Source organism: Mesoplodon mirus, assembly GCF_964341445.2.
Source record: "Mesoplodon mirus genome assembly, chromosome: 5".
Classification (NCBI taxonomy): domain Eukaryota; kingdom Metazoa; phylum Chordata; class Mammalia; order Artiodactyla; family Ziphiidae; genus Mesoplodon; species Mesoplodon mirus.
In genome coordinates this window covers 36902828-36928837 of record NC_138980.1, presented here as the reverse complement: position 1 = coordinate 36928837, position 26010 = coordinate 36902828, and the positions used below count along the sequence as shown (strand labels likewise).

The window sequence follows — 26010 nt, the reverse complement described above, 5'->3', positions numbered from 1 at the left end:
TGGAATCTGGTGTGAGGCAGGCTTCATCAGCCCTTAATTTCTGTTTCTACAAGCAGGGCCTGGTTACAAGGAGTTTCAAGTCCTTTTTTAAAAAAAAAAAGAGAGAGACAAGCAAAAACAAAAAAACCTGTAATGAAGTATACTACTCATTTTTCAAAAGTTTACACAAACAATACATTTGTATCATTAAAAACTCAGAAATACATAGAGTAAAAGAATCCACCTCTCCATTTCCCACGCACTCTACCATCCCAATGGTAACCACTCTGAAGTTTATGTAATTTTCCAGACCCCTTCTCTGTGTATTAAATTCTCACATGAATTAACATTACTTAGATCTGTTTAGATAAATATATTTAATCAGAGCCTTTAAACTTCAAGGAAAATAGCTTGATCCTTTCTGAAGAATGTGGAGCTTTCCTTTTTTGGTCTCTCACTAGAGAACCAACTCCAAGATTTCCTGAAAGTTTCTCCCACGTGGCTGAAATTCCTCATAAAAGATTTAATGAGCGAGTGTAACCATCCGAATTCTGTAACCCAGCCTGCCTTATATAAATTCATTGCCGACTTCAAAAGCGCTGCGAGATCAGTCATACTCTGGCACAAGGGCACTGTCGAGGGAAGAGGCAAGTTGTTAGAACTTTGAGGGTTGATTTGATGACACTGTTTCAAACAGTTGAATTCATTTTGACTCTAAAGGCAAACTGTTTTGAGCTGACCCCCGTCACGGGGCCTGAAGAGGAGCTTGGTTTTTAGGGGTCCTTGGGAAGACCTGGGCACTGGCCTAGCAAGTCACGTTCTGAACCGCGGGGGCCGTGTCAGCCGGGGTGGGTGATCAGCCACTGAAGCCAGCCCTTGAGCTCTGTTAGGAATCTAATGCTCGCCCCTGAGGTCTCTGAGCGACGGCCTCACTCCCGCTTCTTCCCCGAAACCTTGATCCTGCAGCATGGAGAGCAGGGCAGCCCTGAGCAAGGCGGGCCTGCCACAGCCCAGCCCCTGGACCCGCTGCCGCGTGCAGCGGTGATAGACTGGCTCCGCCACTCTGCAGAGTGAATTTCTTATTCTTAGCTCCTTGCCTGCCTGCCTTTTATTTTTTTTAGCTTTAATTTTTGCAGGAAAAAATTAACACTTAAGAATGGTAAAGCACTTCTCTATCCCTCTACCTAGAGACCCCATTCGAATTTCCCTGGGCGTCCCAGTGACGTCCTTCATGGCAAAGGCATCAGATCCTGGCTCACACATCACATATCTGCAACAGTCCCTTGGGCTTGCCTTGGCTTTTATGACCTTTCAGAGTGCAGGCCGGTTACACTGGAGAAGGCCTTCAATCTGGCTTTCCCGCTGTTTCCCGGTGACTGGACCAACTTACCCTTGGGGGCTAGAACACCACAGAGGTGAAGCTGTGTGCCTCCTGTGCACCGCAGCTGGTGACTGACTCATGGTGTTTACTGTCCTGTTACTTGAATAGGGCGGAGCCCGCCCAGGTTCTCCGCTGAAAAGTCATTTTTCACCCTTTGATTAATATTTTCTGGAGAGATACTTTGAGACTCTGGAAAATCTCATTCCTCTTCTTACTTTTTGCTGCAGTGTTAGCCTCCAGAGATGTTTTCTTGCTGGGAGCAGCTACTACTCTGGTGATGGCCGGGCGGGGATTTTCTGCCTCTTGTCGGTCGGCACTCTGCTGGACAGCAGAGCTCTTCTCCGCCACTCACTTGCTCACGTGTTTACTAGATCCACATGGATGTTTGCATTCCTGTTTTAGTCAGTGGGTTATAATCTGTTGTTAGTAGTGTTTACCTTAACATTCAGATTTTATCTTCACCATCAGTTTATTTTAATCATCCCACAGTTGGCCACCGGGAGCCGCGTCAAGCCTGTGCCCCTTGGCCATGTCCGCGTCATTCTTTCAAGCATGTCCTTTTCTTTCTGTCATAAGGGGTTCCAGGCTCATCTTCTTCCCTCCCTTTCCTCAAGGGGATCCTGGTTCTGCTTAGTGGAGAGTGGGCTCTAGAGACCAAGATCGGAGTGCTCTGCGTGCTGGTCGCCGCGGGGCTGTCGCTGCTCCCGGGCCCTCTCCGTGCCCAGAGCTGAGAACACACGCAGCCAGGAGCACACGCATACGTAGACCTATTCGCATACACACACTCACATCTGCACGTGTTTCTGTGTCTCTGCTGTTCTGTCTCCTTGTATAGGTCACCCCCGGTTCGGGTGGGTGCTTCCAGCACCAACAGGGTTCATTGTAGCCCCACCTCCCCCCCGTCCCCCGCTTCGTATTTCTGCCTGTTTTCTGACAGTAAGAAATCTGGCTCCCTTTGTCCTCAACGCACTTACTCATCGCTCAAGCCCCCGCCAAGCTACCTTCTCTCAGATTCTTTTTAGCCTGTGGTACACACCAGGTAAATTCTGATCTGTCTTCCTGGTTAAATCCGGAGTTCCCTCATCACCTGGGTCTCTCTGAGGTGGGGCACAAAGAAGCCTGCTTGCTTCAGGCATGATTCAGAGGACGGAGGCTGCCCCACAGCAAGCTCACGGGGGGCCGTGCATGTGCCCTTGAGAAGACACGGGTACAGCGGCCTGTGCACCCCTGTGACCTTGGCATGACTTTGCACCCCTGTGATGGGCTCTGGCCATCAGGCAGTGCCTCTTCACTGCACCCTGACTGCGTTGCAGGAAAAGTGAGCTTCTGGAGGCCATGAGAAGAGACCGCATTTGTTTCAGTGCAGACGGGGCTTGTGGCAGGACCTCCAGGGTGCTCCGCCCTGTAAGCACCCTCCCTGCTGCTCTGGGCCCTGCCGTCCCCAGTCTCCGGTTGCCATCGCGAGTGCGGCACATACGCCCGTCTGTGTGTCCATTCACCTCAACATTCAGCGTGGATGTCCTGTGCATCCTTGGGGTGGGCCAGGCACTGGGCCCAGTGCTCAGGGTCAGTGGCAGTGATTTTCCAGGCCTGTCGCTCCTGCTGGTTAGCCTGGTCAGCCCCAGGGGTCCGACGGTCAGAGCAGGGTGGTGAGCGCAGTCTCTAGCCCCAGTGTGAACACCGCAAAGCCAGCTCTGAGGGCTTTTTAAAATACCTGAATTACGAATTTCATCGCAATTTTTTTTTAGTGTTTCTAAATTGCCAATCATCTTCTGAATAATCCTGGGCTTTGAAAATGTAATTCAGTATTTCCCTTCCCAAAAGGAACATCTGGCAACATGTCCTCCCCTGCGTCCTGTGCTGTCTGGCTCTCCTGAGTGTGGTGTTAACGACCCCTCTACGGGAGAGACACCAGCTCCACCAGCGCAGGCTCCCCGGAGCCCGTCGGGAGCAGCTCCTTCATGCCGGCTAGCAGTGAGAGTTACTTATTGTAAACCTGTTTTTGCCCAAGGAGAGCAGTTTGGCTCACCAACACATAGCCCTCAGGAAGAGGGCCTTCCTGTTTAGGAATTCTTTTGTTTTCTTTTTTTTTTTTTTTTTTTTTTTTTTGGCTGAGTTGGGTCTTCATTGCTGTGCGCGGGCTTCCTCTCGTTGCAGTGAGCAAGGGCTACTATTCGTTGTGGTGCACGGGCTTCTCATTGCGGTGGCGTCTCTTGTTGCAGGGCACGGGCTCTAGGTGCACGGGCTTCAGTAGTTGTGGCACGCGGGCTCAGTAGTTGTGGCTCGCGGGCTCTGTAGTTGTGGCTCGCGGGCTCTAGAGCACAGGCTCAGTAGTTGTGGCGCACGGGCTTAGTTGCTCCGTGGCATGTAGGATCTTCCCGGACCAGGATTCAAACCCGTGTCCCCTGCATTGGCAGGCGGATTCTCAACCACTGCGCCACCAGGGAAGCCCCCTGTTTGGAAATTCTGATTTGATTTTGTTTCATACCTGAAAGTGTGGGCTGACCAGGTGTGTTTGTGGTGGTGTTTCTGTGTACAGTTGAAGGGTTTCTAGTGTATCTACAGAGTTGTGCACCCATCACCATAAATAATTTTAGAACATTTTTGTCACTCCAAAAAGAGACCCTATGCCCTTGAGCAGTCACTCCCCACTTTGTCTTTCCTAGCCCCTCCCCACTTTGTCTTTCCCAGCCCCTGGCAACCACAAATCGACTTTTCTGTCTCCGTGGATTTGCCAGCTCTGGACATTTCATGTAAATGGAGTCATACACTGTGTGGCCTTTTGGGGTATCTTTCCATTTATTTAAGTCTTTACTTTCTTCTAGCAATGTTTTGTAGTTCTCGCTGGTTCAGTTTATTCCCAAGTATTATATTCTTTGTGGTGCTGTTGTAAATGGAATTGTTTTCTTCACTTTCGGATTCCTCGCTGCTGGTGTGTAAAAACACGCAAGTGATTTCTCTGTATTGATCTTGTTCCCTATGACCCGAAAAGGGTTTTTTTTCCCCGTGGGCTGGACCTTAGCACAAAAATGAGGCTGCCTCTGGGGCCCAAAATGCTGCTGTCCCTGGGCTTTTCTGGGGACAGACGTGTCCTATTGGAGTCACAAGGCTTTTTATCCTGATCCTTCTGATCAGGGAATGCAGTAGATTGTCATCTCCCCCGCCCCCTGAGATGGGCAGAGTCACCAAGGTGCAGGGATTAAGGGATCTGTGTGTACTGGTGGCTGAGCTGAAACCAGGCTTTGAGCCCCTGTGTTTGTCAGCTCTGCATAGTTGTCCATCCCAGACTTCGTCCTGAGGGAGGCCCCCCCTCCTCCTCCTGGGCCTCCCAGCGCCCTCATTAGCCGCAAGCACTCCGGGCACATCTGGAGAGAGCCTGCCGTCTGCCACCTTTGATCTTTCACCACAGAAAATGCATCTCATTTCTCAGAGGTCTGCTGGTAGTAGAGAAGCTTCTCCTGATTACAGACGTGTCCTCCTGGAAAGGGAGCTGGGTCCCAGGAACCAGAACTCTGTGGCTCCCTGATATTCCTTGGGGCCCGTGAGCACAGCCCAGCCTCTGAGCTCTCAGCCCCGGCAGGTAGCTGGGTGGGTGGACTGCAGCTTGACCAGCCCCACACACGCCCTCCAGTTTTCTGTTGCCAGTAGTTCACCTCAGGGCCAGCACTGCCTGCAGCCCTCAGCCTCCTCCCTTACAGATGGGATTGGATGGGCCTCTGCTCTTCTGTTTTAACTTGGAAACATTTTCCCTAGTTCCCCAGGCCAATGGCCACTGAAGCCCAGACCACAGTCCTCTTCTGCCCCGGTCCCTCCTAGCTTTGCTGCCCCACCCCAGGCAGGCCCGCTTTTTATTTTTTCTCTTATGCTTGTAGAGGAAAAGAGCAGTGGATTCCGGTTGAAGCCGCCGACCCTGATCCACGGCCAGGCACCCAGTGCAGGTGGGTGTCCGCCTTGAAGGAGGAGCACAGAGTGGCTGCCTTGCGGCCTCTGCGTGCCAGTGTGGTCCGGGCTCACTTTTCTGACACGTGAGCACGGGAACACCGCTGGAAAGAGCCCGTCGGACCAGGGAGGTTCTCCTGCCTGTGAGCCCGCTGTCCCGAGGAGGTGGCGGCGAGGGAGCGGGCCCGGCTTGGTGGGTGGCGTTCAGGCTCCGTGCCAGGCAGTAGCTCAGTTGTGAGACTGTCTCTGCTGAGCGATCTGCCCACAGCGTTAACCCCGAGTAGCAGAGCAGCCGCTAGTGAGCGGGGCCCGGCGCTCGCGCCATCGAGACACGTCACATCCAGCGGGAAGCCCTTGCGGGGCCGGGAGCGTTCTCGTGGTCCTTGCCCTGTATGTTTGGCAGAGGGATTTTCTCAACGTGGCATTTTGAGAAGCAGGTGCAAGGGGTACCTTTACGTGACCCCTAACAGAGTCCTAAACTTTGAGAGGTGAACTGTGGCTTCGCTGCTTTCCCCTCACCGTCTGCCCTTGACCCTCGAGCCCCACCCTTGAGAACAGCTGTCTCTTGGTCCCCCCTGTAGCATTCCTGTACTCACTGGATTAATTTGCAGACATGATCAGTTTCATGGGAGTTTCATTTAATCACATATAAAAATAACAATAGCCAGAATTTGTATGTCTAACTGTAAAGAAAATACCTTGGGTCTTTAATTTTTTCAGTATGCTTCCCTGTAAAGTCTAGCCCAGGAGGGACCTCAGATGGGTTGCTGGGGTGAATTTTTCCGTAAAGTGCCTGAGAGCCGGCGTGGGGGTGGGTTGCATTTCTTCCCTTGCGGCTGGAGGGCCTGGGCAAGCCGACCTCTGTCCCCAGGTCTGCCGAGCCAGAAGCCCAAGGAGCAGCAGCGGAGTGTGCTTCGCCCAGCAGTGCTACAAGCCCCGCAGCCAAAGGCGCTCTCACAGACCGGTGAGTGACTCAGCCCTGGCCCCTCCCAGGCTCACACGTCAGGGCACAGCCGCGTCACAACACAGGTGGCTTTGGCCCCGTCTACTGAATGCACTGGGAAATAGAGTGCTGGAGAAACAAGCCCTCAAATCCCCAATGAGCCTGGAAGACAGGCAGTTCCACTGGCCTCCTGAGAGCTGGCCCCCCAGCCCTGAGTGGCCCAGATGTGTCCCTGTGTGTTTGCAGGCAAAACTCAGCTCTGTATGTCTGAGAGACCTGAACCATATTTCCATTATATCCACAAAGGGTGGGGTTTTCAGTTCATCCTTAATTTTCTTAATACTGATAAGCTTTTCTTCTCTTCCTCTTAATCTTTCCCTACAATTCAAGAGCTCTTCATCGGGAGCAAAAATAGTTAATATTTCTGAAGGGTTTTAATTACATGGAAAATTGTTTTGGTCTAATACTAAACAAAGCCAGATTTAAAGTTGTACATGTCACATAATCTCAACTGTTTAAAGGAGAAAGTGCATAGAAAAAAGACTCTATTAGTAAAACTAGTTTTATAAAACTCATAATTATTCCACACATATATTTTCTTTTTTTTTTTCCCTTAAGTAGTAGTATTTCTAAATAAACTGAAAATTCACATGATTTTTTGTGGAATAAGCAATAAAGGATTCTTTCTTTTGTGAGGTTTTAGGTTTGGGTTTGGGTTTTTCTAACCTAAGAATTTGTGACTTTCAGTATTGATTCCAGATCCTTTCCTTTAAGAAGGAGACATTACACTGTCAGCCCAAATGGTAGAAGGCAGCGGTACTGAAGGTGGTGCGGGCTGACCTCTGAGATGTCTGCTGTCCTTTTCTCCCCACAGTCCCGAGCAGCGGCACCAACGGGGTCAGTGTCCCGGCAGACTGCCCAGGGGCAGCGACATCGGCTTCCCCTGACGACCCCGCCCGGAGGAGTCCCTCTGACGAGGCACCAGCACTTGAGGTCTGTCGGCGACGGGGCAGGGAGTGCGCTGCACGCGAAGCTTCTCAGGGCCTCACCAGGCGCGTGGGCTGTTGGCCGCTCTGGGCCGTATCCAGGCTGGCCCATGCTAAAGCATCCTGATTTGCTCAGAGGTCTCCATGTGTAACCACAACTGACTGGCCAGGTCACCAGACCGCCAGGAACTCCACAGTTGGTTCCGAGAGAAAGGGGCCACGAGCAGGGCTCTGGCGCTTAGGGCCGGATAGCCCAAGGCCTGTTTCATTTCCACGCACGTAGTCTGTTGGGGCCTTGTACCGCTGTGTGTGGAGAGATGTCATCTGTCCCTTTTCTACAGCCGAGCAGCTCCTCAGGGGTTCATACACATGTGCTGCTTCTAGTGGCAGAAGTGTGCTTGGGAGTCCGCTTGGAAATCGTTTGTTTTATTTATTTATTTTTATTATTTTTATGTATGTATTTATGTATTTTTGGCTGCGTTGGGTCTTTATTGCTGTGCGCAGGCTTTCTTTTTAGTTGCAGCGAGCGGGGGCTACTCTTTGTTGCGGTGCACGGGCCTCTCATTGCGCTGGCTTCTCGTTACGGAGCATGGGCTCTAGGTGTGCAGGCTTCAGTAGCTGTGGCACGTGGGCTCAGTAGTTGTGGCACGTGGGCTCAGTAGTTGTGGCTCGTGGGCTCTAGAGCACAGGCTCAGTAGTTGTGGTGCACAGGCTTAGTTGCTCCGCGGCATGTGGGAATCTTCCCGGACCAGGGCTCGAACCCAGGTCCCCTGCATTGGCAGGCGGATTCTCAACCACTGCGCCACCAGGGAAGCCCAGAAATCGTTTGTTTTTTTTAAAAAAAGTCCTCTAGCGTTCTGGGATTATATAGGCCAGATGCATATGTTTTCCAGTAGCGTTGCATAGCAGCTGAAAATAAGGGGCATTTAATGAAGAGCCTGCATTTGCGGTTGGCAGAGACTGGACTTGAAATCCGAGTTGCAACAACACACCCAGGGCTCCACGTACGGAGACAGAGTGCACCCGTGTGTTTATCTCCACTCTGCCAGTTTCAGCAGACAGGTCGCTGCCTGAGGCTCTCCACCCTCTGCCTCCCCCACCCCCTGCCATACTGCTGCCAGATGTTCAGGCTTGAATGGTGAAAATGAACATCTCCAGTTCAATCTTCAGATGTCCCTGAGCCCCCCACCCTGAAACCACAGTTAGTGGAATTGGAAAAAGGAGTCATTCCCACAGCATACTGCTTCTCAGAAACTGGTGGCTAGGGCTCTGAGCTGGAGGGAGACCTGGACGTGACCCCCAACCCCGCCGTCTCCACCCAGTGTTCCCGGTGACGAGGGCACTGCCAAGACCTCGCCCCTCCCCTCCCTGGAGAGGTCTGGTCCCGCCCAGCCCTAAGGCGTCTCCCTGGTCCCCCACCCCAGGGCCCTCGCGACAGGATTCACGCCAGGCAAATGCAGTGGTGTGAGATGGCTCAGCTCGCTTCTCAGGGCTGATGTATTGCTTCTTCTCAGTTGTTCTGTTTGCTTGTTTTAACCAGGAGAAAGACTCGCAGAAAAATGAGTCTGGCAGTGCTTCTGAGGAGAGCTGCGAGAAGAAGGAGCAGCTTGCACAGCAGGCGTTCGTGTTCGGGCAGAACCTGAGGGACAGAGTTAAGGTATGTGGTCAGAGGGCCGGGTGAGCTGTTGACCCAGCAAAGGGATCTTTTTACGCCTCCCCCAGGTTCATTTTCCCGGGGGTGGGGAGTGGGGGCCGTGTCTGGGGTGGTCCTGGGCCTCAGCGCCCAGCAGCTGCTTGTTGTCCCTTCCATGCTGTGCTGCTGACTCCTGGCAGCACCCCGGCCGGCTGCCCCCCACCCTGCCCCACCCCTGCCAGTGTGGGGCTGAGTGGTGGCTCCTGGTGGCAGGCTCCCTCGTTCTTCCAGGAGCCAGGCTCAGAGAAGCAACTTAGCCCTGACAGCTGACGTGTTTATAGCCAAGGAACAAGCAGACATTAGGATCCGATGCTTTCCAGGTCGCCAGAGAGATTTTTATGTGCTTACTTAAGGGTATCTTTCAGCATTAGCATCGTTCAGCCCGGATCCTTCTTAGTTGTGGAAGGCCGTCCTGGGCACTGTAGGGTGTTGAGCAGCATCCCCGGCCCCCGCCCTCTAGATGCCAGCAGCACCCCCTCTCCCCACCCCCAGTGATGACCACCAAAAGCATCCCCAGCGGTCCTGAATGTTCCCCATGGGACCATGTCACCCCCAATTGAGAGCCATCACCTTGTTTTTTTTCAAGGAGGGCAGGTGGAAAGATACTGTTTTCTCTCCCACAGGAGGCAACAGGATCTGTCACCTCCTGGCTGCCCCCCAGGTGTGTTGGTCTAGTCTGGGGACTTTGAGTCGGGAGTGGGGAGCATGTGGCAGTGGCAGGGGATCTGGGTTCTGGACCCCACGTGCTGGCCCTCTCGGAAGACCTGCCCCAGCCCCAGGGATTGAAGGTCCCTCTGTGCCATTTCCAGCAGCTCATCTGGCAAGAAGCTCCTAGAGGCTTGAGGGGCAGTGTCAGTGGCTGTGTCTGGGGACATTTGTCATTGCCACAGCTGGGGGGTAAGTGCCACTGATACTAAGTAGGTGGAGGCCAGAGATGCTGACCAACACCCCACAGTGCCCAGGAAGCCCCCATCCCCCCTCAGGGAACCATCCGCGCCCGGGGTCAGTAACGCAGAAGGTGAGAAGCCCTGAAACGAGAAAACGAGTCGGGTGCGGAGGAGATGTTAAGCCACGCCGTCAGCTTCCTCCTTTGGTGCCCACTGTCCAGTAGAAGCACAGATACCCCAAGAGACACAAAAATAGGTGTTGATGTTGCACAGCTTTAGGCAAAATAATGAGTCCCTTGGCAGCTGCTCCCTCCCGGGAGCAGGAAGCAAAAGCAGGAAGGGCCTGGAAATCCACCCATGCTGGGGACCGGGGGCCTGGCCTGAGCCATCAGGTCGAGTCTGTTCCTCGCTGCCTTGAGATTGGGGTGGGGACGATGTCTCGTGGGGATCCGGGCGTCTCATGGTTGCATCCCAGCTTCTCAGTGGGGTGGGGGGGGGGCGACTCGAAGCCGTGGTTTCTTAGCCCCTCTGAGCCTCTGCTTCCTCACTCAGAGCAGGGTCGCTAACACCCACCTCTCAGCGTTCCCAGGAGAGCTCCAGCGGAGAATGTATTTAACCAGGCTAGCATGGCAGTTGGCATAGAAGCAGCCTCGAGAAATGATGCTTCTGTTTTGTTTATAATGAACCCCTTAAAGTGTAAGATTTGTAAGCGATCTGTGATTCCTCGGTGCAGAAGCATTGCTAAAAATGCCAACAAGGTGCCAGCCTGAGTGTGCTTTTTTAAAACAAGGTAGAAAAGGCTCCCTAGTGCCTTACGGACTGTTTTCGTATCTTAACTCTTACCACACCCCAGGGTACACACATGTAGACGGAGCCATGCCGCATGTTGGCGTAGGGCCTGTGGAGGCAGGCTGAGCTGCAGAGGTCCAGGACGTGCCGTTCTCTGAGCAGTGTTTCCTCTCTGTTTCCCAGTTAATAAATGAGAACGCTGAAGTAGTGGACATGGAGAACACCGGACACCCCAGTTCAGAAGCGCCAGCTGCCACCAACTACTTCCTTCAGTACATCAGCTCCAGGTCTGCGCCTCGGGCCTGGTGCCCAGCCTTGTCCGGGGAGAGCCTCCGCCTCGGGCCCGCGGTCACCCACGGTACCTGCCTCAGGGCCCAGAGAAGCCTGGACCCTCCTGGACCAGGAGCCAGCCCAGTCCTTCCTCGGGAGGGCAAGGGCACGTGCAGCCAGAATCCCGGTCACCCTGCAGCCCCTCCCTCTTTTCCACTCTGGACACAGATGTGGAGGGGCTGGGATGGCGGGCTTCAGTGGACATCTGAGGCAGGACCCCAGTCCCGTGGGCTTGTTCAGCCCAGCCCTGGGAGTGACCTCTGTCACCCGGGCCTCGTGCCCGGAACAGAACCCGGTGGGCCAGTGACAGCTCGGCTGCCTCCCGTCACCACGTGCTCCCTGCCCTGGATCCGGGCTCGCCATTGGCGCTACGGGTGGTGGCACTTGCCAGCAGCCTGGCTGCCAGGGTGTTTGAGAAGGAAGGCTCGTCCCTGCCTGGGAGATGGGCCAGCAGAGCAGGCTCCGTGCAGGCTCCCACCTCAGAGAGGCCCGGTGGGAACAGTGACCTCGCTGCCTGCCTGGCCCCCGGTTAGCAGAGCGCATCAGATATTTTAAGACGCATTTTTTGCACCTAAGTGTTTCCCAAATTGGGAGGCACGTGCAGCCTGTGATGTCTTAAACCGGATGAAGTGTGACCACCAGGGCAGCTGCCGTTTGCTGAGCACTCCCCGAAGGTCATCCCGTGTGACCTGCCGGCCGCCCCGTAGGAGGCATCACCTCCTTGGTGCAGGCCTGGGGAGGGGCCCAGAGAGCTGCAGTGCCTCCCGGGGGCAGCCCACTGGCGAGAGACAGCCGGGTTTGTCTGCGGGGAGTGGACAGAACGCCCCTGCGCTCGGCCTCTGTGCGGTGCTGCCCACCTCCTGGGGGTTGGGAAAGACGGGCATCTGGTGTGTCACATGGAACCCCTGTGCAGTTGGTACCAGGCGGTGCGAGCCAAGGGTCCGTGTTTGCCACCTGGAGAGGCCTGGCACGGAGGCCTGCGGGTACCTGTCCCTCGCACGCCCATCCAGCCCAAGGCGGAGCGGGGCCTCGACCGTGCTTTCCGCTCCGACCGTGTGTGTGCACGGCGCACGTGGGCGTGCACACCGCCTGGCCCTGTGCCACCCTGCGCTCACAGCGTGTCTCCTCTTCAGTTTAGAGAGCTCAGCCAACAGTGCCGACGCTGCCAGCAGCAAATTCATATTTGGCCAGAACATGAGTGAGCGCGTGTTGGTGAGTGACCCCCGTGGGGACTGTCCTTCTCGGGGCCCGGAAGGCTTTCGGAGCCTCCCACGGGTCACCGGGACACATGGGGTGTGGCTGCTGCCTTGAGTCCTGTGAAATTAGAACTCTTTCTTTTCCAAGTAAGAGAAAGAAGACCCAGCTCAGACTCAGCTTAAATGGGGGGAGGCGCTGGTGGCCTAGGGAGGCTCTGTAGGAGCCAGTGTCGCGCATCCTGTCCTTCCTCATCCTGAGAGGGGCTTCCCTTGAGTCACGGGCCGCGCTTCCTCCCGGCTAAGGGCAGGTGCGGTGACAGCCGTCAGGCCAGACTCCTTAGCCATGTGGGCCGGGACCACCCTGTGCCACCTCTGAAGCCAAGGGAGGGCAGCCCCATCGCCACCGCGAGGCTGCAGCACAGAGCAGGGGGTGAGGGGGCGACCCTGCAGGGTCTCCAGTGTCCCCTGCACTCCTGACACACCACGGCCGAGGCACATGGCTGACCACGGGCCACATCCCGGTCCCAGAGAGCCCAGCCAGCCCGGGATGGGCTTCTAGGGTTGTTACCTGCTTCCTTCTTTTTCTTCCTTTTCTTTTCAAATCATATACACACAGCCCCGCTGTGTCCATTGTGAGGGCAGCTCAGGCGCTGTTTGGGGCCCACCTGATTCCTGCCGTCTTGGTCTCAGTGTTTGTAACGCTAAGGAGCCGCCTGCTTCTGTTCTCGAGCGTCAGTACTGTCCTTTTTCGATTACAATGAAGTAGGCAAAGAATTGCTTCACGGGCCAGGGGGACCAGGTGGCCCAAGGTCAGCTGGTGGCACACGCCTCCAGGTGATGCCACAGAGGCTCCAGAGGCAGCTCGCGTGCACGTCCCGGGCGGGCCTGTGAGGACTGAGAACTGCCTCTATCTGATGGTGCTCGGCAGGCACTGAGTGGGGAGGGGCTGGGGCTGGGCGGGTCCCCAGAGTGCGGGAGGGAAGCCAGCGTCGGCAGAGGGGGGTCCTCTGCTGGGCAGGGGCACCAGGAGCTGCCTTCCGGCAGAGTGGTTCCCTGTCCTGCAGCAGTCAGCCCCCCGGGACCACCCCCACACGCCCCCTCCTCCTTTGCACCTTCGCTCCCCGCAGAGCCCGCCCAAGTTAAACGAGGTCAGCCCAGATGCCAACAGAGAAAACACAGTGGCCGAGTCCGGGTCCGAGTCCTCGTCCCAGGAGGCCACCCCCGAGAAAGGTAGGCCTCGGTCCTGCCCCCTCCTGTTGGGGGGGTCCGGGAGGCAGGAAGAGACGGGGACCTCGGCCACAGCCCACAGCCGTGCGTGCTGAGGTCCAGTGAGCAGGAAGGGTGTGAGGCCCGGGGCCCTGCCTGGCGACCAGGATGGGGTTGAGGTGATTGTCACCCTCCTCCTCGCCCTGAGGCGGCAGACGCTCCTCAGCGCCCTCGGAGGTCTCTCGCTGTCTGCTGTCCTCGCCTGAGTGAGAGAGTGGGAGGCCGCAGCTGCACTGGCCGCTCCCGGTGGCCGCCCTGCAGACTCCGAGGCAGAGTTACCGGGCGCGTTGCCAGGGTCCGCTGTGGGCCCGAGGCGCTGGCCCCCTTGAGGCCAGAGCCACCCTTTGGGTGTCCTGTGAGGTACACCCTCCCCCTGACCAAATCAATAGTCAATGTCGTTTAGCTAATAACATTGCAGAGTCCCTGGCCGAGTCGGCAGCCGCCTACACCAAGGCAACGGCGCGGAAGTGCTTGCTGGAGAAGGTGGAGGTGATCACCGGGGAGGAGGCCGAGAGCAACGTGCTGCAGGTGAGGCGCGCCCGGCCTTGGGGACCCGTCGGTGCAGCTAGCGGACTTCTTGTACTGCTTTGTTTTAGAGCAAAACGGTCTGTTTTGAGACGGTCTCGGTAATTCAGGGAACTACAAAGACGTGTAACAAACACCTCTTGCCACCCAGAGTCAACAGCTGTGATTATTTTGTCCCGGTGGTGCTGTGTTCTTTTTTTAGACCAGACTTCGTGGCACCCGTGCCCGGTCCCCATCTCCCTCCCCTCCTGGGGCAGCACGTCCAGTGTGGTGGGCCTCCATCTGCTCTTCGTCCTTTCACGCATACCTGCGTGTGTGTCTATAAACCACGTATATGTGGCTTTGGGGAGTTTTTAGTGGTACTTTTCCCCCACTCACAGTTTTTCTTATCTATCCATCTTGAGAAATACTGACAAAGATCTGCAAACTTTTCCTGTAAAGGGCCATGTGTGGTCTCTCTTGCTTTTTTTTTTTTTTTTTTTTTTGTATAACAACTTTATTGAGGTACAGTGCACATACTATGAAATTCACCCTTTTAAAGCGTATAGTTCAGTGGTTTTTACTATATTCACTAATTTAGAACATTTTTGCCCCCCCAAAAAGAAGCCTTGTGCCCATGAGCAGTCACTGCCCATCCCCCTTCCTGCAGCCCCAGGCAAACCCACTTTCTGTTTCTGTGGATTTGCCTGTTGTGGACATTTGATGTGAATGGGATCGTACAACATGTGGCCTTTTGTGTCTGGCTTCTCTCACTGAGCGCCACGTTTTCGAGGTTCATCCCTGGTGGACCATGTGTCAGCTCTTCACTCCTCTTCAAGGCTGAATAAATAACAGTCCACTGTATTGACAGACCACATTTGTTTATCCAGTCACTTGTTGGTGGGCGCTTGGTTTGTTTCCACTTCTGAGGTATTAAGAATGATTCTCTGTGAACATTCACGTAATAGTTTCTATGTGAACACGTGCTTCACTTCTCGTGGGTAGATACCTAGGAGTGGAATTTCTGGGCCATATGATAACTCCATGTTTAAGATGTTGGAGAACAGTTTTCCACTGCGACTGCCCCGTTTTCCATCCCCATCAGCAAGGTGTGAGGGTTCTGATTTCTCCACATCCTCCAATACCTGTTGTCATCTGTCCTTTTGGTTATTACCATCCTAGTAGGTGTGAAGTGGTATCTCATTGTGGTTTTGATTTGCATTTCCTTAATGATTTTTTTTTTTTAATACTCGTAAAGATGTAAAATCCATTCTAGCTCGAGGGCAGGACAGAAAAGTGGCCAAGGGCCAGACGGGTCCCCCAGACCATAGTTCGCTGACCCTGCTGGTTCATCGCGGGTTCCCTGCAGGCTCCCGAGGTCTGTCTGCTGGCCAGGGTCCCTGCTCACCCAGAGGACCGCCTTGTGTTCCAGATCCAGTGTAAGCTGTTTGTCTTTGACAAGACCTCGCAGTCGTGGGTGGAGAGAGGCCGGGGGCTGCTCAGACTCAACGACATGGCATCAACTGACGATGGGACATTGCAGTCCCGACTAGGTGAGCTTCGGCCAGGTTTCTGTGGAGGGGCCTGGGGCGTGGCGGGGCGGGGCTCCCTATCTGCACCCACAGCGGGCCCTCAGCCTGCGGGACCCGGCCTGGCCCAGAGGCTCCAGCTGCCAGCCCTTCTGTGATGTTCCTCTTCCTGATGGTGAAAGTGGATAAAAGGATTTAGCCATTTTCAAACTTATTTTCTTATAAAGTATCAGTTGTTTCATGGTGAGTAAACAAAGAAATCAAACATCAACGAAAATCTCTTTATAAAAAGAGGGAAATCTCTGTCTGCCAAGAATGTTTTGGCGGTCCATTCCTGTTCTGTGGATCTTTGTTAAGGAAGTGGGGTGACTTTGTCTCTTGCTCTTTTCACTTGCCATTTTGTGGGCGTGTTCCTGTGTTGTGAAATTTTCCTTAAAATATGACTGCTTTTGACAAACTTCTATATTAATTAACATTCCATCAACCGTGAATGTATTTAGCCATTTCCCTGTTGATGGACATTTAGGTTGTTCCTAATTTTTTTTGACTTGTAAATAATGCTACTGGGGCCATCTAAACGTGAATCTTATTCCCCGAAGTACGAATCTTATTCCCGGAAGTACGCTTGTTACAGAACGGATGTGTGTGCAGGCATGTTTGTATATATGTGAAACGTGTGTGTTCGTTTTTTGTTTTTTGTTTTATTTCTTTTTTTTGCGGTACGCGGGCCTCTCACTGTTGTGGCCTCTCCCGTTGTGGAGCACAGGCTCCGAACGCGCAGGCTCAGCGGCCGTGGCTCATGGGCCTAGCTGCTCCGCGGCATGTGGGATCTTCCCGGACCGGGGCACGAACCCGTGTCCCCTGCATTAGCAGGCGGACTCTCAACCACTGCGCCACCAGGGAAGCCCCATCGTTTTTTTCGTTTGTTTGTTTTGTTTTGTTTTTTTAATCCTCCCAAGTTAAAATAGTCCTGTGGCCTTTACAGAAACGTCCATTCCTGGCCCAGGCGTAGCTCATGCTGCGTCCTTTCAGCACTATTTTTATGCACTTGGGCTTCTGTTCGGGCACCGTTCTTTTTCATTTTCCCTAATGGAAACATGCAAGTGTATGTGGACAGAGAGGGCGCAGGAATTTGAGCCCCCGCGGCTCGTGGCTCTGCCCCTGGGTCATCAGCCTGTGACCAGCCTCATTGTAACTGCACTGTCCCCTCCCTTGTTGAGATCCTTCCCGGCCATCGTCTCCTTTCACCCCACGCAGCCTTTGATCCTTGGCATTGACCTTCCTTTCCCTCCAAGTCCACCTCGGGGGGCAGGTTGGGCTGTGAGACCGGGCCCAGAGGGCTGCCGGGGGTGAGGGTCACCCAGATTGGGGTGACCGCTTGTAATCTGCGCCGGGTTTTCCAGTGGGGAGGGCCGGGCTGGCAGGAAGGCCAGGGCTCACCTGTGTCCACGGTGTTGGGACTCGGGCAGGGTGGATAGGCTCGGACAAATTGAGCAGGACGACATTGGCCTTGGGCCCGCTGTGGGTGGAACTAGTGGTCTCACACACATTTCCAGAGAGGGAAGGCCTGTCCCCTGTTCTTCTCCACTGTGTGCTGCCCTCAGTCTACCTTTGTCTCCCTCCTGATGGAAGCTCTGAGCAGCAGTCAGCCTTGACCCTTCCTCTAAGCAGTTAGCTCCTTTTCATGGGGCAGGAGCTGCGCCTTGGCCTGTGGGTGGCAACAATCAGGGGGCGTAGACTTCGTGTGGCGTGTCCAAGTGTGCAGCCCCACCTGCGCCTCCTGCTGCCGCCTGACCAGCCCCTTCCCCAGGGGATCCGCCATCCTGGCACCAGCTCCACCCACTGGATGTGCCACCAGGGGTGGGGGGTTGCCAGGGCTGCCGCACAGCAGACAGGAGGCTTTCATGGACCTTGGGGGAATTGTGGGATTTCACCCTGGGGGTGTTGGCTTTCCTGCAGATTGTGTCTGTTCTCATAGCGGCTTCGTCGAGGGGTGGGGGGCAGGGCTGATGGCCTCGTTGGTTGCAGTGATGCGGACCCAGGGCAGCCTGCGGCTGATCCTCAACACCAAGCTGTGGGCCCAGATGCAGATGGACAAGGCCAGTGAGAAGAGCATCCGCATCACAGCCATGGACACGGAGGACCAGGGCGTGAAGGTCTTCCTGATCTCGGTGAGCAGCCCCAGGGACGGGCTGGGCTGCCCCCGACCTCTCAGGGAGCAAAGCTGTCCAAACAGCCCCTGGACAAGGGCAGGGCAGCCCCATGCCCAGCACTCAGAGCCCTGCACTGAGGGCCTGGCCGGGGAGAGTAGGAGGCCTCCAGGGTCGGGATGGCTCGCCGAAGGCTGGCCCAGCCGCAGGCTCTGTGGACCCCTCGGGAGGACAGGCCCTGGGCCTGGGGGAGCTTCGGTCTGCTTTCCCCGGGTTTGTCGAGGAGAGAGGTCAGGCTCCTCCCCAGTCCAGCCCGGGAGCTGGAGCATCCCATTACGGCAGGGGCTGCGGCCACATCACCTGAGGAGGGGTCTCCCCATGAGGCCTTGTAACCTGGCCCTTCCCTCTGCCTCCTCCAGGCCAGCTCCAAGGACACGGGCCAGCTGTATGCGGCCCTGCACCACCGCATCCTGGCCCTGCGCAGCCGCGTGGAGCAGGAGCAGGAGGCCAGGACGCCGGCCCCCGAGCCCGGGGTGGCCCCGTCCAACGAGGACGACAGCGACGACGACGACGTCCTGGCCCCGTCGGGGGCCACTGGAGGCGGTGAGCCAGGGGTCCCGGGGCTGACCCGAGGGGTGGGGCTGTGTCCAGGGCAGACACCTGACGGCCAGGCCACCGCTCCCCACAGGCGCTGGCGACGAAGGGGACGGGCAGACGGCCGGGAGCACATAGCGCCGGGAGCCGGCTGCCCATGAGCCTGCTGCTTTGTCCGTCTGTCTGCCCGCCCGCCCGCCCCTCCCTCCGGCAGCGTCGAGGCGCGGGGCTCGGGAACCACACTCCCCGCTGGGTGGCCACAGTCTGGATCCGCACGTCCCGTTCAGAAGCAGACTCGGGAACTGCCTGAATGTGGTTTGGGACACGAACCTCATCATATTGATGAGCAAAACGAAAAAGAACATTTCTTCCCTCCCCACCTTGAATTGAAATGGCACATTAAGACTTGTCACGGCTTCTCACTGGGACTGGGACCCCTCGTTTCTTCACCCCACCCTCGTCGTGTCGCCGGCTCTCCCCGCCTCCACCTGCCCGGGCACCGGGTCTGTCCACACAATGTCACGCTGGGCCTGCTGGACCTTCTGTTACTACTGTCTTTACCTCCCAGCTCCCACGTTCTGATTTGGGGGGGTTATTTTTAGACTTTTTCTTTCCCCCCCAAGGCTTTGTGTTTGGTTTCCTAGATCGAGGCGCTTCTCTTCTGTGTGTTGAGCAGGCACGGCTCCGTCGCGGGCTGCGTCCTCGTTGCCCCTGTGGCCCTGGCCCCCGTGCTGGGGGTGCTCCCCACCTGAGGTTCCTCCAGGCCAAGTCATGGGGTGTGGAGGGGTTGGGCCCTGGGCCTGGAGAGCCTATCTAGAAAAGGGTCACTGGGCGTGGGAGGGCGTGGGAGGGCTCCCCCCCACATCCTGTCTGTCCCCATAACATGGGTCACTCGTCAGGCACCCAGGTGCAAACCTGCTTCCTGCTGTTGGCTGTTCCTTCCTTGCCCAGCCCTGGACATCTCTGCCCCCAAGACCGTCGAGGGCTGGGGGCCTCTGTGAGAGGCAGAGGGGGACCCTGGCAGGGCCTTCAAGGAGGGGGCAGCGAGCGGACCGGTTCCAGACAACGGGCAGAACCCATGCTCGTAGCACACACAGGAGTGGCGCCCTCTACCTGTCCCACCCCGTAGCATGGCCAAGAGCCAGCTGGGTGCCGCCCGCCTCTGTGCACAGGGCCCTCACAGGGTGAGGGGGAGGCCCGTCTGAGCTGTGCCGCCCACACCTCAGGGTGGCCTGTGCAGCCCGCATCTGCGTCCGCGCCTGAGCCACGGGACGACACCAAAGGCCCTCCCAGCAGATCCGGTCACACTTCTCTGCTTTAAGCCTTAGCCAACTAGTGACAAGTAAAACCAGATAACGCCCATGTGTTTTGGAACATTTATGTAAGATTGTCATATGAAATGTATTTGGGAACTACATTAAAACTTTTAACTAAAACTCTGGCCTCCTGCGTGCCCCAGGGGCCTCAGGAAGCCAGGCAACCTGACCAGGAACAGTTCCTCAGCAGCCTGGCCTGCCCCGCACTCCACACCTGGGCAGGTGACCAAGCTCGGCTGCCTTCCGGGACCGGCCGCTCTGTGCAGAGCCTTGCTTCACTGAAGAGCAGTTTGCTTCCCCACCCGGGCGCTGCCTGGCTTCCTGGAGGAGTCACAAGGGAGGGGTGAGGGTGCTGGCAGGGTTCACTTGAGCAGAGCCAGGAGGAGACCTGGGGTCGGCATGGCGTGGGCATGGACGGTCTTACTCCCTGGGCTCCTGAACCAGTGACCCATCTTTGGAACGTTTGTCCCACTGACACCTGGTGGCCAAGCCGTGTCCCTGGAGACCTGATCCAGCCGGTTCTGCGGCCTCAGTCTTCCCACAGTCCCCTCCATCCCCCACCCCGGGACTGCTCAGCTCAAAGCCCAGGTGAGAGGGGCCCTGGCCCAGGGGTGCCGGGTGGGGCCCTACGCTGCATGGTGCCAGCCGAGTGGGTGTGCACTGCTCACAGCCGCCAGGCGCTGGTCATCATAGCCACAAACTCCTCATCCGTGTCCACAGAGGCACTCACGCCACTGTAGTAGTCCTGGAACTCGGCCAGCGTGACCTGGGGGCAGACGGGCTGTCAGGGGGGACCGCAGGCGTGGGCAGAGGGGGTGGGGTACCCGCGCACTCACCTGCCCGTCCTTCTCCGAGGAGTCAAAGTTGTCCAGGAAGCGGCGGAGCACCTCCTCCTCCGTGCACTCCCCGCTCTGCACCCTGGGGTGAGCACGGCCGCTGTACACCCCCCGGAGGTCATCCACAGTCACCACGCCGTCCCCGCTGCGGTCCAGCTTGGCAAACGCGGCTGTGATAACTGCCTCCCGGACCTGGGACATGGGGGGCTGGGGGGGCGGTTGTGACTGAGGGGGTGGAGCTCGGGAGGTCCCCCGAGTCCTCACACCGATGTGGATAAGCCCGTAAGGACTTGGCACCCCCGGATGACAGGGTGAAGGGACTTGCCCGCGGTCATGCGCCCGGCCTCACCCGCAGCGCCCGCAGGAACTCCTCCAGGTCCAGCGTCCCACTGCTGTCACGGTCCCAGCGCCTGCACACGCCCTGCGCCTCGGCCATGTCCAGCACCAGCCCCAGCTCGGCCAGGCCCCGCTGGAGCTCCCCTGCATCCAGGGACCGGCTCCTGTCCCGGTCCATGCGGCGGAAAAACCTGGGGGGCAGGGTGCGTGGTTGGAAAGTGATCCAGGAGGTTGGGGAGGTGTGAGGGGACAGCTCACCTGGCCAGACCCTGGATGCCCGAGGCCCCTCGGGACAGGCACTGGGCCCGGAGCTTCTCCATCGTGGCGTCCACAGCATCCATGATGGGTCAGGGCTCCCTGGGCTGCTGGATGGGAGAGAGATCTGGAGGGGCTCCCGCTCGGCAACCAGGCTACAGGCCAGGTGCCCCCGCTCACTCACCTGGCCTTCGTCTGTCCTGGAGTCTGGGTAGCTGCTCCGCCTGCTCTGCCCAGTGTTGGCAGTGTGTCCTGCCGGGCCGGGCTGTTGCTAAGGGACGGTACCCTGGAGACTGGGAGGGGCCCCAGCTGTAACTCTCTATGCACCAGAGCCTCATGGCCCTCAGCACGGCCCTGTGGGGGCATATGGCGGGCCGAGAGGGACAGGGCAGTGCTGTTGCTGCCGCCACTGTCCACCTGCTGTCCTGCTCGCTTACTCCCAGCCCTGCAGTGCCCAGGTCCTGGGATAAAGCAAGGCCCAGGTGGTGGGTGGGGGAGGGGGTCACTTCCTAACCACAAGGAGGAAGGGTGGGCCACAGCCCTGCGGGGACCAGTGTCCTGGATGGAGGGAGGCAAGGCCCAATTCTTGTGTGACCTGGAGCAGGTCCCCTCCCCTCTCTGGGCTTCACCAGCCACCAGCCCTTTTTCACAGGGCCGCAGCCAAAGCTACTGAGGGATCCAAGTTTAAAGGACTGGAGGTGACCCAGGCCCCCGTCCAGCAGGTGGTGCTCACAGCTGGGTCCTACAGACATCAACGTTGACTTGGACAAAGCAATTCTTGGTAGTTACTTAGGGCCAGTCAATATGGGTCACCTGGTGGTTGGTTTCCAGTTCTCAAACATCACTTGGTGGGCTGGCTCATGACAAGCTGCTGAGCCAGGGGCTTCAGTACTGGCCAGAGAAGCGACCCTGACCCCTGACATCCGTAATCCAAGAGGAACCAAGGCCGCCATCACTGAATGCCTTCTGTCGAGACTTTGGACATCTTGCCAACCGAGAGCGTTACACCAACAGTCAGGATTGAAAATGATAATGGATTTCCCAGGACTTAAAACGTGGGCCCCCGTTTGGGGACGCCACCACCCGCAGAGACCCAGAGATCATCAGAAGCTTTTCAAAACTTGCAGTTGCACACAGCACAGTGGTATTGTCGAAAATTGCTGCCACAGTCAGAAGCCAAGCCGTGGATCACAAGCCACCCGGCGCTGCGATTCAAGCTACAGCCGATTGCAACACCATCAGTTTTATGAGAAACTGCGGTGGCACTTTGCTGCAGAAATTCTTGTGGCTTGCTGCAGTCCAAAATTCTTTGCGTAGGCAAAGAAATACTCCATTGTGTATTTTTATGAGGGTTACAAATGTCGAGTTTTTTTTTTTTTATAGAAAAATGTAGAATGTAACCACAACTATTGTAGCTCTGTTTGGGCATCTCCACATTTTTAAGAGAATCAGAATTTCAACAATAAAAAATTGGAAGTGGCCAGGGCCCTTCCGACCCAGAGGCCGTTTTCACTTTACCTCTCTGAGCCTTGCTTTGCACAGCTGTAAAATGGGGTGATGCCTGTGCGCATAGTTGTCTGAGGAGATGAGACACAACCGTGTATGTAGAGTGCCTGGCACAAGCTCCTGGGACTGTAGCTTGTGTCTCCCCACCCAGCGGGGCCCCACCCTGGACCAGGAGCAGCACAGCAGCCCCCTCTCCAGCTCCCACACCAGGAAGAAAGGAGGAAGGACCAATGCCATGAAATCATTTGGTTTATTCTTGAGCTCCGACAGGCGCCAGCCTGCCTTTGCCTCCTACGGACAGCACCCCCCAAGCCTTATTCGTCCAAAGGAGAAAACCGGGCCATTGTTGCCACACTGAGGGGTCACTGTGAGACGCCAGGCGGCCCCATCCTGAGGGCTGAGGGTGGACGCTGAGCTTTCCGGGCTGAAAGGGCCTGTGCCCCGCCATGCTTCCTGGTATGACAATTCCCTGAGTCAGGAGGCGGGAAAAAGCTACCATGGTACCAGGCCAGACACTTGGGCTGGGCAGAGAAGGGCACAGGGTTCCCTGTTTTGATTTTTTAAAAAAAGCACCCCGAATATCTTGGGCCAAGAAGGGCAGCATAGAAATAAGGAGTGAAAAAATAGATTCTCTAAGGAATATAAAAAGGAGTCAGCTGCTGCTACAAAAGCTACACTGGCCGGGGTGCCTCATGGGATGTGCTGGGGTCCCTGGCTCCCTTCAGGGCCCATAGACCCATCCTGTTCCTACAGGTGTCCCAGGGTGTGCCAGCCACTGCTGACAAACAGAGAACAAAAACCCTGCCCTCATGGAGCTTCCACTCTGATGGTAAGAAGTTACATAAAGGAAATAAAATGAGGCAGTGGGGGTGGAGTGGAGAAGAATGACTTCCAGTAAGGTGGTCAGGGAAGGCCTCTGGGAGGAAGTGACGTTTGAGCAAAGACCTGAGTGACAAGGAGCTAGTCATGTGACAGCTGGGGGAAAAGCATTCTAGGCAGAGGGAACAGCCAGTGTAAAGACCCTGAGGCAGGACGCTATCAAGAAAAGCTTATGGGATGCCCGAGTTTGCCTGGGCAGCAAAGCCTGGCTGCAGACATCTCAGCACATCCCACACGCACGCTCTTCTCTGGGTTGAGGGAAGGATAGAATTCGGGGAAAAAAATCTAGGATTAAAACTGTCTTCATGTAACCAATGCAAAATGGCCTGAGGGTTGAGGCTCACAATTCTGGACTGAGATGAGAATAAGAAAAAGCTTTAGGATGGGGAATGCTTCAGGAGGAACAAAAATCGGGGCAAGGGGAAAAGAGAGAAACTCAAATCATCCGCCTCCACCAGAAAGGTCTCAAACTCAGATGCCTCAGGGGCCAGACATCTGGCCCTAAGAGACGTGTGGGGCCTGAAACTCACACTCACTAAGGAGGGTGCCCTGGACTCAGATCCAGGCAGGCACGGCCCAGTCTGAAGCTAGAAATCCAGATTTTTGTGTCAGCACTGTCAGTTCTCCAACAAAGGTGACTGATTCAAAGTTCTGTTTTTAAAAAAAGAAAAACTTCTCTCCGGGTTCAACATCTGCATTTGGCCTGCAGGCCGCCCATTTGAAACCTATGACTCTAGCAGGTTCTGACGTTTGGACAGGATTATGGCTCTGCCACGGGGTCCTCTCGGGGGGTACTGGTGACCCCCAAGGACACCCACAGCAGTGGAAAAAGTCCCCGTAGGGGTCCTCTTTCTCCATTCTGGAATCTGGGACTCACACAGTGGTCCCAAACACAGCAGGCTGGAGGTGGTCTCTGTCCTCTTCCTCCCCAATACTGTTGGCAAGGTGTGAACTGGGTCCACCAGGGAGTGGGTGACTGGGGTCACTGGCCGGCAGGGGCCCCAGGCGCTCAGCCTCAGCCAGGGTGGCCATCAGCCCAGCCAGGGGTGGCCGGCGGCGGCAGATGTCCTGCAGCAGTTCAGCCCGGGGCTGCAGCTGCCTGATGAGCTTGTCCCTCTGGCACACGGCAGCCTGCAGACTCTGGACAGTAGCCTCGGAGGTCAGCAGCTGCTCTTGGAGAGTGGCAATCTCACTGGCAGGAAGGCAAGACGGGGCAGTTATGGCACAGGGGAGCCAGAGGTTCTCTTCCCCTGCTCCTGACCTCCAACCCCCTATTACGGACTGAATGTCTGTGTCCCTCCCTCCCCGAATTCATATACTGAATCCCTACGCCACAATGTGATAGTACTTGGAGATGGGGCCTTGAGAGGTAAGTTTAGATGAGGTCATGAGGGTTTCCTTATAAGAAGAGACACCAGAGAGCTTGCTCTCTCTGTGTGCCACGTGAGGACACAGTGAGAAGATGACCATCTGCAAGCCAGAAAGAGGACCCTCACAAGGAACTGAATCTGTCAGTACCTTGATCTTGGATTTCCCAGCCTCCAGAACTGTGAGAAATGATCTGCTGTTGTTTAAGGCACCCAGTCCTTGGTATTCTTTAACGGCAACCTCAGCAGACTAACACACTCCCTCATCCATCCCCGTAGCTCTTCCTGCAGTTCCCTTGTCCCCTACATCTTTTCCTATTTGTTGTTCAGCTTAGATGGCTCCCCCTCCAGGAAGCCTTCCCTCTGGACCCCCTCAGAGCCATGTGGCCCTCCATCACACACACCCAATCACCCCATATTGGAACTGCCTAACAATGTGTCTGCTTGAGGGCAGGGCTGCATTAGGTCTTACTGATGTGCCCTAATACCCAGCACAGTGCCTGGCCCCATAGTAGATGCTCAGTAAAGGTGAAGTAATGAATCCAACCAGCTCTGAGTTTTTTCCCACCCGGTCCTCAGCACCACCTTCCTCCCTGGGCACTTGTCTCGTCCCTTTCAACCCTCAGCTAGAGGGACTCTTCAAAACTGCTGATATCATCCCATCCTCCCCTCCTCAAGAACCTGCCATGGCTCCAGTACCTCCATCAGGCGGCTGGTGGTCCCTGCACCACTCAGGACCACCCGATTTTGCCTAGCGGTAAAATGGACCGTGTTTAAGTTAGATACCCACACTTGTATGACATCTCTCAACTTTACATAGTGAAAACTAAGTCAAGTATTTTGGTGTTTGTTTTTCCAATCCCACCAGTAGTTCGGCTCCACGTGAATGCACACGATTTCCCCTGCCGATCCTCCTTTCCAGTCTCGGCTCTGCCTCCGCCCACCTCCTCCAAGAAGTCCATGTGGCCGGCCCCGAGCCTCACCGGTCCTTGGCGCGGCCCATCTCCTCTAGGGCGGCGCGCAGCTGCTGGTCGTGGCGGGCCAGGCGCTCGGCCTGGGTGCGCACCGTGCGCTCGGCCGCGTCCAGCCGCGCCTCCAGCTCCGCCGCGCGCCGGTGCACCGCAGCCAGGTGTGCATTCGCCTCGCGGATCTGCAGGGGCGGCGGCGCTGACATGGCCCCGGCCGCGGTCCAGGCCCGGCCACGCCCGCGGGCGGCCCGGAACCGGGCCTGGCCACGCCCGCGGGGCCACGCCCCCAGGGGTCCGTTCAGGGCTTCAGCGTGATTGGCCGCGATCACTGCTAGGCTCCGCCCCCAGGGCTGGGTCTCGCCCTCCTCGAACCCGAACACC

The 26010-nt window shown here is 56.4% G+C and overlaps 3 protein-coding genes across 14 annotated transcripts in view; 1 reads left to right on the top strand and 2 right to left on the bottom strand.

Annotated features, from left to right (window-relative positions):
- RANBP3 (RAN binding protein 3) overlaps nt 1-19693 on the top strand; it is a 54736-nt gene extending 35043 nt beyond the window's left edge. The window contains exons 6-17 of one of the 7 annotated variants that reach the window (XM_082622740.1): nt 5233-5298; nt 6171-6263; nt 7117-7235; nt 8769-8885; nt 10781-10884; nt 12061-12139; nt 13251-13353; nt 13793-13917; nt 15326-15446; nt 17451-17593; nt 17992-18175; nt 18261-19693. In XM_082622740.1, coding sequence (XP_082478866.1) covers nt 5233-5298; nt 6171-6263; nt 7117-7235; nt 8769-8885; nt 10781-10884; nt 12061-12139; nt 13251-13353; nt 13793-13917; nt 15326-15446; nt 17451-17593; nt 17992-18175; nt 18261-18304 — 1298 coding nt within the window. In that variant the 3' untranslated portion in view covers nt 18305-19693. The remainder of the gene's footprint in view (nt 1-5232; nt 5299-6170; nt 6264-7116; nt 7236-8768; nt 8886-10780; nt 10885-12060; nt 12140-13250; nt 13354-13792; nt 13918-15325; nt 15447-17450; nt 17594-17991; nt 18176-18260) is intronic. The other 6 variants (XM_082622741.1, XM_082622738.1, XM_082622739.1 and 3 more) reach the window with 6 other exon arrangements.
- Nucleotides 19666-22401, bottom strand: CAPS (calcyphosine). 6 transcript variants are annotated; one of them, XM_082622762.1, is made up of 6 exons: nt 21094-22401; nt 20913-21036; nt 20668-20845; nt 20319-20525; nt 20151-20248; nt 19666-19803 (listed from the first exon to the last, which is right to left on the bottom strand). In XM_082622762.1, exons 2-6 carry the CDS (start codon nt 20993-20995, stop codon nt 19758-19760), a joined length of 612 nt encoding a protein of 203 aa, XP_082478888.1. In that variant the 5' UTR covers nt 20996-21036; nt 21094-22401; the 3' UTR covers nt 19666-19757. The 6 variants fall into 6 exon arrangements, with proteins under 6 accessions (XP_082478888.1, XP_082478887.1, XP_082478885.1 ...); XM_082622761.1 differs by having other exon boundaries at nt 20913-22400; XM_082622759.1 differs by having other exon boundaries at nt 20668-21036; nt 21094-22399.
- Nucleotides 22402-22655: 254 nt separating this feature from the next.
- VMAC (vimentin type intermediate filament associated coiled-coil protein) lies at nt 22656-25873 on the bottom strand. Its single transcript, XM_082620708.1, has 2 exons — nt 25645-25873; nt 22656-24486 (listed from the first exon to the last, which is right to left on the bottom strand). Exons 1-2 carry the CDS (start codon nt 25833-25835, stop codon nt 24168-24170), a joined length of 510 nt encoding a protein of 169 aa, XP_082476834.1. The 5' UTR covers nt 25836-25873; the 3' UTR covers nt 22656-24167.
- Between the last annotated feature and the right edge of the window lie 137 nt (nt 25874-26010).